Below are 14,539 nucleotides of genomic sequence, written 5' to 3'. Positions count from 1 at the left end.
AAAGGAAAAAAAAAAGGGAAAGGAAAAGAGAGAAGAAGAGAAGCGTAAAGAGAGAGAGAAAGAGAGCGAGAAAGAGAGCGAGAAAGAGAGAGAGAAAGAGAGAGAGAGAAGAGAGAGAGAGAAGAGAGAGAGAGAAAGAGAGAGAGAGAGAAAAGAGAGAGAGAAAGAGAGAGAGAGAAAGAGAGAGAGAGAAAGAGAGAGAAAGAGAAAGAGAAGAGAGAAAGAGAAAGAAAGAGAAAGAAAGAGAAAGAAAGAGAAAGAAAGAGAAAGAAAGAGAAAGAAAGAGAAAGAAAGAGAAAGAAAGAGAAAGAAAGAGAAAGAAAGAGAAAGAAAGAGAGAAAGAGTTGAAAATAATCTACTCACCCTCTGGGTATGTGCAGGGTCAGCTCACCAGTAACCTGGCACATATAGTAGGATTGCGGTCAAAAAAGCAAGTTATGTGACCGGCAGATAGGGAAATTCAGTACAGAGGAATGCCTTGTTTCCTGGCACCCGAAGGGGGTTGAATAGGCTGAGACAACCCACTTGCAGGTAAGGAGAGATAAAAAATTAATAAAGCCAAAATAAAATAAAAAAAACTTTGGCAGAGCAGATTATCAGGTCACGTCTGCCTCCTACAGACACTAGGCCAAATAACGAAACTTAAGACAATGTCTGTGCGAAGGGTATGGTCTGTCTGGGTGGCGTCAAGCCTCTTTCCCAAATAGTGTCGCCTCCTATACCCATGGTGTTGTGTCCCCCAGATCTACAGCTGTTTTGTGCAGAGCGAGGAGTGTACAAACAACTTAACAAATCTTAGCTTTTTCCTTCCACACACGACATGGGGGCATCAGAGAATTGTGATAAACTGTAGTCATTTTCAGCATTTGACGAGAGCAAAGCTGAGGGGTACAGCTTATTCCACACTACTCATTACAAAAAAAAAAACAAAAACATGCACACTCTGACAAAGATTGCAGCTAAAAAAAAAAAACAAAACACCACACCTGTTGGCCAAACTAGCTGTTTAGCATTTCTAAATTTAGTTATAGAAAACATAACAAAAGAAAAAAAAACCCACATAAAAGCATCTCTTTATTGAAACAAAAAAATAATTTAAAAAAATTAATTGTTGCAAAACAAAGATGAGAAAGACCCTGCATACAGAAGTAAGCACGGTGGGGGACTGAGGCAGAATAGTTCAGGTAAATAATATATTCAAAATGTTTTTCTATATTTCTTTTTTTACTGTCTGGTAATTCATACTTTATTTTTAGAAGGGTTTTCCAGCCACTAAAAATTTGTGGCCTATCCTCAGGATGGGCCATCAATAGCTGATGGGTCGGGGTCCTACTTTCGGGGCCCACGTCGATCAGCTGTTTTGAAGGGGCCGCAGCGATCGTACGAGCGCTTCTTCCCCATCATTTCTTCTTGCTCACACTCAATCGTTGACACGCATTTAGCGGCGATTCACGGGTATTGCAGCCTTTTCTCTTGTTGAAGTGAATGGGAGAAAAGGCTGCAATACCTGTGAATCGCTGCTAAATGGGTGTCGACAATTCACAGTGAACTAGAAGAAATTAAGGGGAAGCAGCGCTCGTACGATGGCTGCGGCCCCTTCAAAACAGCTGATCGGCGGTGGCTCCGAAAGTCGGACCCACGACCCATAAGATATAGATGGTCTATCCTGAGGATAGGCCATCAATTTTTAGTGGCTGGAAAACTCCTTTAACTTGGAAAACCTGTTTAAGATTACAACAAATTTTTAATGAAAACTTTAAAAGCCAGTGAGATGCTTAGCCAAATTAACATAATCAGGGTCTCTGCAGTATCTACACGGACTACCCATAAGAAAGAACATCAGAATAGTACAGTATGATATATATATATATATATTTGTTTATTTTTTTTAAAAACACTACTTCTTTTACAAAATTTTTTGGACTACTTCTGCATCACAAATGAGCTTATATGTGTTTTCAAATAAATAATGGTTATTGTTACTATTTCCCATAATTGTGTTATTACTTGTAGTATGACTAGTCAATGTTTAACATGGAGCTGGCAATATTTAACACTTTGTTTTCTTAAATGCCTCATTTGGATTCATTCTCTATAATCATTTTTTCAATGATCTCACCGCTACGTTATATTTAGACTACAATTATTTCAATTATTTGTTTCAGATTGTCTGGAGATTTTAGTTTGACAAGCAAGAATACATACTATTCCCTCCCTGCGTAGTCTAACATGGCAAAATACAAATCGGTATTTACTAGATATACTGCTAGGCTTTAGTCAAGTCCATTTGGCATATTTACTGTGACGTTTACATCTGCATGCTGCAACGCAGACACCAAGTTCCAGTCATACTAGAGCACTCTGAAAACTGCATGTAGTGTTCCCAGAGTTTGTGTAAGTAGCATTGCTTTTAGCAGCCAGTGGATACGATACACTGGCAGTAGGCAATCCATCTATTATACAAATTCTTGGACGGTACTGGTACTCCTTGTTGAGATCCAACTGGTATAGGAAGTCTTACACGCAATGTTCTCTGGGAAAAAAATATGCAAATCAGTTCTCCTTCAGAAGGAAGAATACGTTCTCATTCAAGTGCTGCATCAAAGGCACTCACCCTGCCAAACAGAACCCTACTGATGAAAAATAAAAACTCTGAAACAGTGCCGTCTACAGAAGAGCGTCTCTGGTTTGACGGATATTCCTAGTCATGTTTCAATGCTTTTTAATAGGTCGGAAGTTGACCAACAGGGTAGCTACCCATTGGTGGCATGGTGGCACTAGAGAGGTTTTCTTCCTTCTGGAGGATGGCCTAGTCTGCATCATATAGGAAAGGCAATACATAGATACAGTGGAGATTTGCTTACAGAAGTGAAAGGCTGCACACAAAAGCAAAATCAAGACAATGGAGGAGATATATCAAAACTGGTGCAAAGGAAAAGTCAAGTAGTCCCATGGCAACCAATCAGCTTCTCTCGCTCTCATTTCTCAGAGTCCTTTAGGAAAATTTAAGCAGCAACCTAATTGGTTGACATGGGCAACTACTCCACTTCTCCTTTGCACCAGTTTTAATTTATCCCCCACAAAAAAATGTTTTTCAGGTATTTAGAGGCTATATTTAGTGGTTGTTCGAATATGTGAAAGAAACCACAAAGGCTGGGAGAGTTTGTGATTTCATGCAGCAAGAGTGTAATGCAGTCAGTCTCCCCATACTTAGAAGAGAAGGGCCTGATCCTGAGATACTGGTCTTCATAGCCATGGACCAGACCGAAAAGATGGGACGGAAAAACGCTTCCAATTAATGCGATGAAAAACAGAAGGATTTTAAGAACCTAGATTGCAGAGTTTCGTACTTGAAATCTGTTTTTAGACTACTGAAATAAATATTAAACGCAATTAAGACCCTACACACGCAGCGGATTAGTTGCGTATTTTCCATACATATTTGTGGGCGAAAAATTCACAGCAGAAGACTGATGCAATAAAGTTAATGATCCTATGCGGCGGAATATTTTTAGCACGGAGTGTGCTTTTCAACGTAGATGGGATAAGACCTGCAGCAAATTCTGCTGAGGGAAATACTGCGGAAAGTCTAATGTGTGTGGGTAGAACATTATTGAATGATCTTTACCAAACCAAAATAATTGATCTACCAGACAACCTGTGCTTAGTTATACAGGTGGGAACACATTGAAAGCACTATAATACCATTACATGTCAACTTAAACTAGAGGCAGCCATTGCACTCCACGTCTTTGCTTGGGAGGTAAGAACATGACCAATTGAAAAAGTAGTTTCACAAAAAGTTTAGTCATGTTAAAACTGGTCTTAAACTTGTTTTGTTTAATAAATGGATTAGGTGAAATACAACAAAAATATGTCGCTAAATGTGTACATCTGTGAATATGAATAAAATACGTAGAATCAGGACAGCAGAAAAGAACAATTGTTCCTTCCAGTCTACCCTTATAGGGTCAGTCAGGCGGATTTTAAAGCGGAAACATTGTCAGAATCAGCGCCAAAAAACAGGCCCAAACCGCCCCCATTGATTTCATGTCCTTTCTTCCAGCACTTTCCACCTCTGACCTACCAATAAAATCATTGTTTTTTGCCTGCAGTCCTTGCCCTAGATTCAACGGACGCTGGCAAAATCTGCAGCAAAAAAGTCGGGAAACCCCCCCAATAAACAACAAAAAGAGTAAAAACAACGCAGGCAGTTCAGAATCTGCCTCAAATTGTGAACTATTGTGAACTATTGTGAACTACCCCTTAGGCCGTGTTGACACGTTTTTTTGTGCTGATTTTGACACGGAAACTGCGTCAGAATCTGCGCCAGAAAACGGCCAAATTCGACCCCCATTGATTTCAATAGGAGGCAGAGGTGTTTTTTTCCCCAGGTGGCTTTTAGCCGCTCGTGGGAAAATTTAGCGCCATGTCCTTTCCGAGTATTTTTTCCCCCGCACTTCTTGCATTAACTTTAATGGTCGCAGGCAAAAATAGCGCAGGCAGGTCAAAATCTGCCTCAAAATTCCTGAAGGAATTCGGAGGCAGATTTTTTTCTGCTTGCAAGTAACCTGTGTGAACAGGGCCTTATATGTTTTTTTTTTTGTTTTTTTTTCGTGACAAGCACTGTAAACTAAATATCCAAATACAATCTCTACAACCAGCGAATGTTACTCTGTCCCGAAAATATAAAACTATACCAATTCAATTATCTGCTTGATCCCTAATAAAAACTTTAACCAAACTGAGGCCATGTTGTGATTGTCAATAGAGACCTCTTCCTGTCATTTGAAGGTGCCCATAACATACCAGATGAGTCTCTGTCACCTTCTGCAGTTTGGGAAGCTTCCACCGATGACACCACACTGACGGCATGTGGGACAGCACTGAGAGGAGACGGAGTGGGGGCAGCCGACTTCTTCTGAGCTATTACAACACTCCTGGGGAAAAAAGCAAAGGTTATTAACTAGTTTAAAACTAGGTTTAAATATTATTTACAATTTAAATTGTATTGCTATTATTACACAGCGGATTAAACGCCTTACAATGCCTTTTTTTTTTTTTGGGTATTCGATATGGATTGTATAAACTATGAAATAAAGACTTACGGTGGCCATACACCTTAAATAACAGACACTTCTCCCAACTAACCCATAAACATGCACGACTCTTTCTCCCAGACCTCTCCAATCAGGGGAGAATTAGGTGACCCCCATACACATTAGACCAGCAGGTTTGGTACCTTAACACTATGGCATTACAGTATATTTCCCGATTTTTCTGCTTATACAGGCTGTAATAATGCCCCATATTATCTAGACACGCATTACAATTTTGGCCTACACTTGCTTACATAGATAAAGACTTCCACAGATTAGTACGGAGAAGCAAATCGGACATCCTCTCCTTAATACAAAAACATTTTTCATTATTTTTTGCTTAAGCGCTAACTAGATTGTATCAGTAGACATCGCAAATCAAACCTGTTCTCAAGGCCAGCAAAGCTGATTAGAACGTTGTCCTCTGAGACACCTTGATACTTGATGACATGCAAGGCTTCCTTCCTTCTAACAAACTCCATTTCCTTAATACACAAGTCATTGTACCATGACAAGTGAATAAAGCAATAGCCAATTATTTAGCAGAAACCTTCGCGACCATTAGGAACTTCATCTCATAAATCAGAGAGCTCTTTCTATACAATGTCAAATCCAAGTTTCAACAGACTACAAAATTCAGAATTAAGCCACACTTTAGCAGTCCACTGTCATATTTAAAAGCAATGTATCTCTAAATTGCCCAATGCGAGAACGGCAAGGATTTCAAAGAGAGCTTACATCACTTCTGACAGGACAAGGGTGAAAAGACCAGCGGCCATAAATATTCTCCGGCATAAGGTCAGTGTGTTATTAGTCCCAATTATGCTGAACTGTAAGAAGGCTTTGTGGTGCAGATCATTATTGCCTGTTGAATGAGCACAGATCACCAGACTGCATCTTGGCTTGAGAATATATATTAAGGCTCAGGCATAAACTTTAAATGCAGATGAATTTCAATACGTGACACTCTAGTGAATTAGCCCTTTCATACAGCCAACTTTTTCCCCCAAAAAAACTCTACTTTAAAATAAATATTTTGTATGATCATCAATAGAAGTGGTTACAATGTTCACCAAATTCTATAGAAAGGTAAAAAGGAACTTCTAAACAGAGATACTGGGGCCAGCTACATTTGAGATGTAAGATTTCCGCAGACTTGGCTTGCTATATGCCCTGTATACCAAGAAAAACAATGGTACCTATGCATACTAAGTAAAGCAATACAGTAAGGCATCTAGTTAACCCCTTCCCGCTCCTTGACGTACTATTACGTCATGGCAGCTGTATCGTTCGCGCTCCATGCCGTAATAGTACGTCTCGGGAGTAACGGCCGTTTCGGCCGTCCTCCCGACACATACAGGAGCTGTGACGCTGCTGTCTTGTTCAGCAGCTGTCACAGCTCCTACAGCGGGAACCGATCGCTGTGTCCCCGCTGATTAACCCCTTAAAAGCCGCGTTCTATAGAGATCGCGGCTTTTTAGGGGTTAAGCTGCCATCGCCGGCCTGCTACGCGATAGCGGCCGGCGATGGTGACTATGGCAACCGGACACCAAACAATGGCGTCCGGCTATGCCATAGACGGAAGCCTAGTGGGTCCTGACAACGTCAGGACTCACTATGCTTGCTGTCAGTGAGTAGCTGACAGTTCTAATACACTGCACTACGCATGTAGTGCAGTGTATTAGAATAGCGATCAGAGCCTCCTACCCTCATGTCCCCTAGTGGGACAAAGTAATAAAGTGAAAAAAAAGTTAAAAAAAGATGTGTAAAAATTAGAAAATAAAAGATTTAAAAGTAATAAAAGTAAAAATCCCCCCTTTTCCCTTATCAGTCCTTTATTATTAATAAAAATATATAAACAAATAAACTATACATAATTGGTATCGCCGCGTCCGTAACGGCCTGAACTACAAAATTATTTCATTATTTATCCCGCACGGTGAACGCCGTAAAATAAAATAATAATAAACCGAACCACAATCACAATTCTTTGGTCACTTCACCTCCCAAAAAATGGAATAAAAAGAGATCAAAAAGTCGCATGCACCTAAAAATGGTCCTGATCGAAACTACAGTTCGTTACGCAAAAAATAAGTCCTCGCACGGCTTTATTGATTGAAAAATAAAAACGTTATGGCTCTTAGAATAAGGTAACACAAAAAGTGAATGATTGTTTACAAAACGTATTTTATTGTGCAAACGCCATAAGACATAAAAAAAACCTATAAACATCTGGTATCGCCGTAATCGTATCGCCCCGCAGAATAAAGTGAATATGTTATTTATAGCGCACGGTGAACGCTGTAAAAAAAAAAGTATACAAAAACAATAGTAGAATTGCTGTTTTTTAGTCACCACGCCACCTAAAAATAGAATAAAAACTGATCAAAAAGCCGCATGCACCCCAAGAAAACTACAATGGATTCCTCAAGGGGTCTAGTTTCCAAATTGGGGTCACTTTTGGGGGGTTCCCAATGTTTTGGCACCACAAGACCTCTTCAAACCGGACATAGTGCCTAATAAAAAAGAGGCCTCAAAATCCACTGGGTGCTCCTTTGCTTCGGAGGCCGGTGCTTCAGTCCATTACCGCCCAAGGGCCACATGTGGGATATTTCTCTAAACTGCAGAATCTGGGCAATACGTATTAAGTTGCGTTTCTATGATAAATCCTTTTGTGTTATAAAAAAAATGGTATAAAGAGGATTTTCTGACAAAAAAAAAATGTAAATTTCACCTCTACTTTGCTCTAAATTTTTGTGAAACACCTAAAGGGTTCATAAACTTTCTACATGCTGTTGTGAATACTTTGAGGGGTCTAGTTTCTAAAATGGGGTATTTGATAGGGGTTTCTAATATATGGGCCCCTCAAAGCAACTTCAGAACTGAACTGGAACCTAAAAAAATTAATAAATGAGGCAATACTTCGCTTCTTACATTATACTGATAATGAGCCGTGCCCACCCCGAGATTACCCCAGTTTTGACCGTTTGTCTAAACGGAGACCCCTATTAGACCGTTCCAGTGCCCGGTTTTCCCAAGCATACACCCCCGAGAAGTGTATTTCTATTGATGAGTCCCTGGTACATTTTAAAGGGAGGGTTCAATTTCGCGAGTACCTGCCGGGTAAGAGGGCAAGGTATGGCGTGAAGATGTATAAGCTGTGAGAGTGCATCAGGGTATACCTACAGGTTTAGGATATATGAAGGAAAGGCCACCCCCAAACCAGACTGCATCCTGGACTACAATAGGTACATGGGAGTGATGGACTTGTAAGATCAAGCCCTGAAGCCCTACAGCGCCATGCGGTGTGGTATAAGAAGCTGGCCGGGCACATCATACAGATGGCTTTGTACAATGCGTACGTGCTACGTCGATGTGCAGGCCAGACGGGAACTTTCCTGGAATTTCAAGAGGTGATTATCAAGAACCTAATCTTTAGGGACCAAGAAGGGGGGGCACCCAGGACTTCTGGAAGCGAGCCCACACGCATCGTACCAGGGCAACACTTTCCAGGGGAAGTTCCCCAAACTGGCAAGAAGGGAAAAAGTCAAAAGAGGTGCAAAGTCTGCTATAAGAGGGGGATAAGGGAGGACACAATATATCAATGTGACACGTGTCCCGAATAACCAGAGCTCTGTATGAAAGTGTTTTAAAATTTATCATACATCCCTTGGTTTATAATTTACCCCAATTTTACTTACCCTGATGCACTCCGCACAGCTTATCCCCCCTCGTCTTTCCCCTCTGGGCCCTGCTGTGTGTCCAGGCAGCTGATAACAGCCACATGTAGGGTATTGCCATACCCGGGAGAACCCACATTACAGTTTATGGGGTGTAGGTCTCCGGTCAAAATGGTCACTACACCTCTAGATGAATGCCTTAAGGGTGTAGTTTTTAAAACGGGGTCACTTCTTGCGGGTTTCAACTGTACTGGTACCTCAGGGGCTTCTGCATACATGACTTCGCACTAGAAAATCCCGAGTAGGCCAAATGGTGGTCCTTTCCTTCTGAGCCCTCCCATGGGCCCAAACGGCAGTTTATCACAACAAATGGGGTATTGCGGCACTCAGAACAAATTGTGCAACAGAATGGGGTATTTTGTTTCTTGTGAAAATAAGAAATTTTCAGCCAAAACTACATATTATTTGACAAAAATAATTTTGTTTTCATTCCCAGCCCAATTCAAATAAGTTCTGTGAAGAAACTATGGGGTCTAAATGGTCACATTACCCATAAATGAATTCCTTGAGGGGTGTAGTTTCCAAAATGGGGTCACTTCTGGTGGGTTTCCATTGCTTTGATACCTCTGGGGCTCTGCAAATGCGACATGGCACACGAAAACCAAACCAGCAAAATCTGTACTCCAAAGAACACACAGCGCTCCTTCCCTTCTGAGGCCTCCCATGGGCCCAAACGGCAGTTTATTGCCACAAATGGGGTATTGATGCACTCAGGAGAAATTGGGCAACAAAATTGAGTATTTTGTTCCCTGTGAAAATAAGAAATTTAGGTAAAAAATTACATCTTATTGGAAAAAATGACATTTTTTTAATGTCACAGCCCAATTGAAATAGGTGCTGTGAAAAAACTGTGCGGTCAAAATGCTAACAACCATAAATGAATTCCTTGAGGGGTGTAGTTTCCAAAATGGGGTCACTTTTGGTGGGTTTCCATTGATTTGATACCTCTGAGGCTCTGCAAATGCGACATGGCACCCGAAAACCAATCCAACAAAATCTGGACTCCAACAAACATATAGCGCTCCTTTCCTTCTGAGCCCTCCCATGGGCCCAAACGACAGTTTATCACCACAAATGGGGTACTGCCACACTAAGGACAAATTGGGCAACAAAATGGGGTATTTTGTTCCCTGTGAAAATAAGAAATTTTGATCACAAATGACATTTTATTGGAAAAAATGACATTTTTTTCATTTCAGAGCCCAATTCAAATACGTGCTGTGAAAAAAATGTGCGGTCAAAATGGTAACAACAACCCTAAATGAATTCCTTGAGGGGTGTAGTTTACAAAATGGGGTCACTATTGGGGGATTCCTACTGTTTTGACACCTCAACACCTCTTCAAACCTGGCATGCTGCCTAAAATATATTCTAATAAAAAAGAGGACTCAAAATGCACTAGGTGCTTCTTTGCTTCTAGGGCTTGTCTTTTATTCCACGAGCGCAGTAGGGCCACATGTGGGACATTTCTAAAAACGGCAGAATCTGGACAATACATATATAGTAGTGTTTCTCTGGTAAAACCTTCTTTGTTACAGAAAAAAAAATGAATAAAATTGAAATTCAGCAAGAAAAATGAAATTTGCAAATTTCACCTCCACTTTGCTTTAATTCCTGTGAAATGCCTGAAGAGTTAAAAAACTTTATAACTGCTGTTTTGAATACTTTGAGGGGTCTAGTTTTTAAAATGGGGTGTTTTATCAGGGTTTCTAATACATAGGCCCCACAAAGCCACTTCAGAACTCAAGAGGTACCTTAAAAAAAAGGCTTTTGAAATTTTCTTAAAAATATGAGAAATTGCTGTTTATGTTCTAAGCCTTGTAACGTCCAAGAAAAATAAAAGAATGTTCAAAAAACGATGCCAATCTAAAGTAGACATATGGGAAATGTGAACTAGTAACTATTTTGGGTGGTATAACCGTCTGTTTTACAAGCAGATGCATTTAAATTCTGAAAAATGCAATTTTTTAAAAATTTTCTCTAAATTTTGCAATTTTTCACCAATAAACACTGAATATATCGACCAAATTTTACCACGAACATGAAGCCCAATGTGTCACGAGAAAACAATCTCAGAATCGCTTGGGTAGGTTTAAGCATTCCGACGTTATTACCACATAAAGTGAAATATGTCAGATTTGAAAAATGGGCTCTGAGCCTTAAGGCCAAAACTAGGCTGCGTCCTTAAGGGGTTAAAGGGACTTGTCGGATGATCTCTTGACTTGCTTTCTGTAGTTTTATTGCAGACTACTGGTGTGACTTGTATATTTTGTTGTATCTTCAGTTGATACATGACTTGTACATTTTTGTACCTTTTTTTTGATTCAAGAAGAACATTAAATAATATAAAATTAACTTTTTAATAGGTTATCTTAATCTCATACATATGGTGACAGATGCGTGGCGGATTATTGTTGCGGATTCTGGACCAAAAAACCACGACTATTTACAATCCGACTCATGTAGATAGGGATTTCAAAACCCCATAGACACATGGCTGAAAAAATGCTCACGTATTTCAGGGCATGCAGCCAATTTTCAAAACCACAGCATGCTCATTTTGTTGCAGAATTGTCGCTGATTTTACCCTTTTAATGCACAGGGTAAAAATAAGTGGAAAATCCACATGTAATATGGATTAACGGCCAATTTGCCATGGAAAACTCTGCCACATCTAACCCCACACTTAAAGGATAACCAAACCTTCAAACATCTGAGAGGTCATAGCGACATGTCAGAAGTTTTGATCGGCGGAGGTCCGAGCACTAAGATCCCCGCCGATTGCTAGAACGACGTTGCAGAAGCGCTCGGGTGAGCGCTGAGCCGCTTGGCTTCGGATCGGCTTTTTTTGGAAAGCCGATGTAGTGGTGTACGGACTCAATGGAAAGTCGCTGAACCCGTACACCGCTACGACAGTTTTTCGAAAAAAGCTGATCAGAAACCAAGCGGCACCGTGCTAACCCAAGTGCTTCTAGTGATCAGTGGGGGTCTCCGTGCTCGGACCCGATCAAAACTTCTGACATGTCGCTATGACACGTCAGAGGGTTTTTAAAGTGTATCTAAACCTTCAACAAACTTCTAAAATTATTGTTGGACTAAAAATTGCGTCCAGCTTAAAAAATATTTTATAAATAAAAATAATCAAACAAAAATAATCTCTGGATGTGCCCTGTCAAAAGGAAAAATGTGTATATTTGATATGTCCTGTTATCAATCATATTAGAATCAAAGACATTAGAGATGGCCATAACTGTCCTACTGACCCGGCCTGACAACCAAAGGAAGAAAATCACTTTGCATGATGAAAACCAATCTCAGAACCTGGGATTCTGCTTTATATGTTCTATTACATACAGTATAAATATTACAGTATAAACAATCTTCGTGTTTTTTTTATCTGTATTTATTACTCTGTTGCAGATGATAATAAGGACTTGAATACCGCATCACTGAGTCGTCTGGGAAAATACGGACTAAATACAGACCCTGATAAACCATGCTGCATATTTAGAAATGCATGCTGCGTACAGAAATACAGATGCAATATCTTTTTTTATCAGCTCTATAGGTCGCAAAAATATTGTGAAATAAGGCTTCACTTTTCTCCCCATAACAGTCTATACACAGCCAACCCTACTTATGCCAACCGTCTTCTATTTTATGTAATACTCTCTTCTATTATTCCCTTACACATCTCAAGCCAGAGGTGAGGCCTGTAGAACACAATGTACCCATACTAAGGGAAGCCTCTTCATCTGGAGCCATATCAAAGGCTGATATGCAAGGTTTGGCTTCAATAGCTTTTATTTAAAATTTTGATGCAAATTCTTTCAGTGCTGTAGATGTAAGTAAATAAAAGGCACTTTAGCATTTTAGTAATTCCAATTTTCTTCAGAGAGCATGAGACAAGAAAGCAGACCAGACCTTGAACTTTATCTGTATAAATTTCTGGCACCCACTAATCGGCAGGATGGATGGGAAGAGGATAACGGGGACATCACTAGCATGGGAACTAATGTGCACACCTTGCATGCAGCAACCCCTCTGCTGGCAGTATTTCAGGGAAGCTACACTCGTCTAGCTGTTACTGTATACTTTCCAGCTATAGCGGGATAGATGATAATCCTTAAGATATGAGGAGCGTTTTGATTTCTGACAAAGCATTCCTGAGATAAATGCGGGATCAGAGAGAGGCTTTGAAATTCCCAGGGACACCCCACTGGTTAAAGGATACAGGAGAATCTCTTGCAGACAACGTGTCTTTGCATTCAGAATGTAAAGTGGCTGAGTCTTGTGCTGCCTCTACACCAAACATTAAATAAGAAACAGCCCTACAAATCCTAAAGAGGTGCTGCAGGGGATAAATTGGTGACAAGAAACTGCCGCTTTCCACCATTCACTTTTTCTGCTAGTCTTTTAACCCCTTAAGGACGCAGCCTTGTTTTGGCCTTAAGGCTCAGAGCCCATTATTGAAATCTGACATATTTCACTTTATGTGGTAATAACGTCGGAATACTTAAACCTATCCAAGCGATTCTGAGATTGTTTTCTCGTGAGACATTGGGCTTCATGTTAGTGGTAAAATTTGGTCGATATATTCAGTGTTTATTGGTGAAAAATTGCAAAATTTTGCGAAAATTTTGAAAAAATAGCATTTTTCTGCATTTAAATGCATCTGCTTGTAAAACAGACGGTTATACCACCCAAAATAGTTACTAGTTCACATTTCCCATATGTCTACTTTAGATTGGCATCATTTTTTTGAACATTCTTTTATTTTTCTTGGACGTTACAAGGCTTAGAACATAAACAGCAATTTCTCATATTTTTAAGAAAATTTCAAAAGCCTTTTTTTTTTTTTTTTAAGGTACCTGTTCAGTTGTGAAGTGGCTTTGAGGGGCCTATGTATTAGAAACCCCCATAAAACACCCCATTTTAAAAACTAGACCCATCAAAGTATTCAAAACAGCATTTAGAAAGTTGTTTTAACCCTTTAGGTATTTCACAGGAATTAAAGCAACGTGGAGGTGAAATTTGCAAATTTCATTTTTCTTGCTGAATTTCAATTTTATTCCATTTTTTTTTCTGTAACACAGAAGGTTTTACCAGAGAAACACTACTAAAATATATATTGTCCAGATTCTGCAGTTTTTAGAAATGCCCCACATGTGGCTCTAGTGTGCTTGTGGACTGAAACATGGGCCTCAGAAGAAATGGCGCACCTAGTGCATTTTGGGGCCTCTTTTTTTTATTAGAATATATTTTAGGCAGCATGCCCGGTTTGAAGAGGTGTTGAGGTACCAAAACAGTAGGAATCCTCCAAAAGTGACCCCATTTTGGAAACTGCACCCCTCAAGGAATTCATGTATGGTTGTTGTTACCATTTTTACCACACAGTTTTTTCACAGCACATATTTGAATTGGGCTGTGAAATTGAAAAAATGAAATTTTTTCCAATAAGATGTGTGTCCAGATTTTGCTGGATTGGTTTTCGGGTGCCATGTCGCATTTGCAGAGCCCCAGAGGTATCAAAGCAATGGAAACACACCAGAAGTGACCCCATTTTGGAAACTACACCCCTCAAGGAATTCATGTATGGGTGTTGTGACCATTTAGACCCCACAGTTTTTCCCAATAATATGTCGTTTTGGCTCAAAATTTCTTATTTTCACAAGGAATAAAATACCCCATTTTGTTGCC

The 14,539-nt window shown here is 39.9% G+C and overlaps 1 protein-coding gene across 2 annotated transcripts in view; it reads right to left on the bottom strand.

The window, feature by feature from the left end:
• The window catches only part of LRBA (LPS responsive beige-like anchor protein), a 641,245-nt gene that overhangs the window by 513,282 nt on the left and 113,424 nt on the right, over window positions 1–14,539 (bottom strand). For both annotated transcript variants that reach the window (XM_075860361.1, XM_075860360.1), the window contains exon 30: window positions 4,810–4,940. In XM_075860361.1, coding sequence (XP_075716476.1) covers window positions 4,810–4,940 — 131 coding nt within the window. The remainder of the gene's footprint in view (window positions 1–4,809; window positions 4,941–14,539) is intronic.

This window comes from Rhinoderma darwinii, chromosome 1, assembly GCF_050947455.1.
Source record: "Rhinoderma darwinii isolate aRhiDar2 chromosome 1, aRhiDar2.hap1, whole genome shotgun sequence".
NCBI classification, from domain to species: domain Eukaryota; kingdom Metazoa; phylum Chordata; class Amphibia; order Anura; family Rhinodermatidae; genus Rhinoderma; species Rhinoderma darwinii.
Note: the sequence above shows the minus strand (reverse complement) of the source record. Positions and strands in the feature narration are given on the sequence as shown.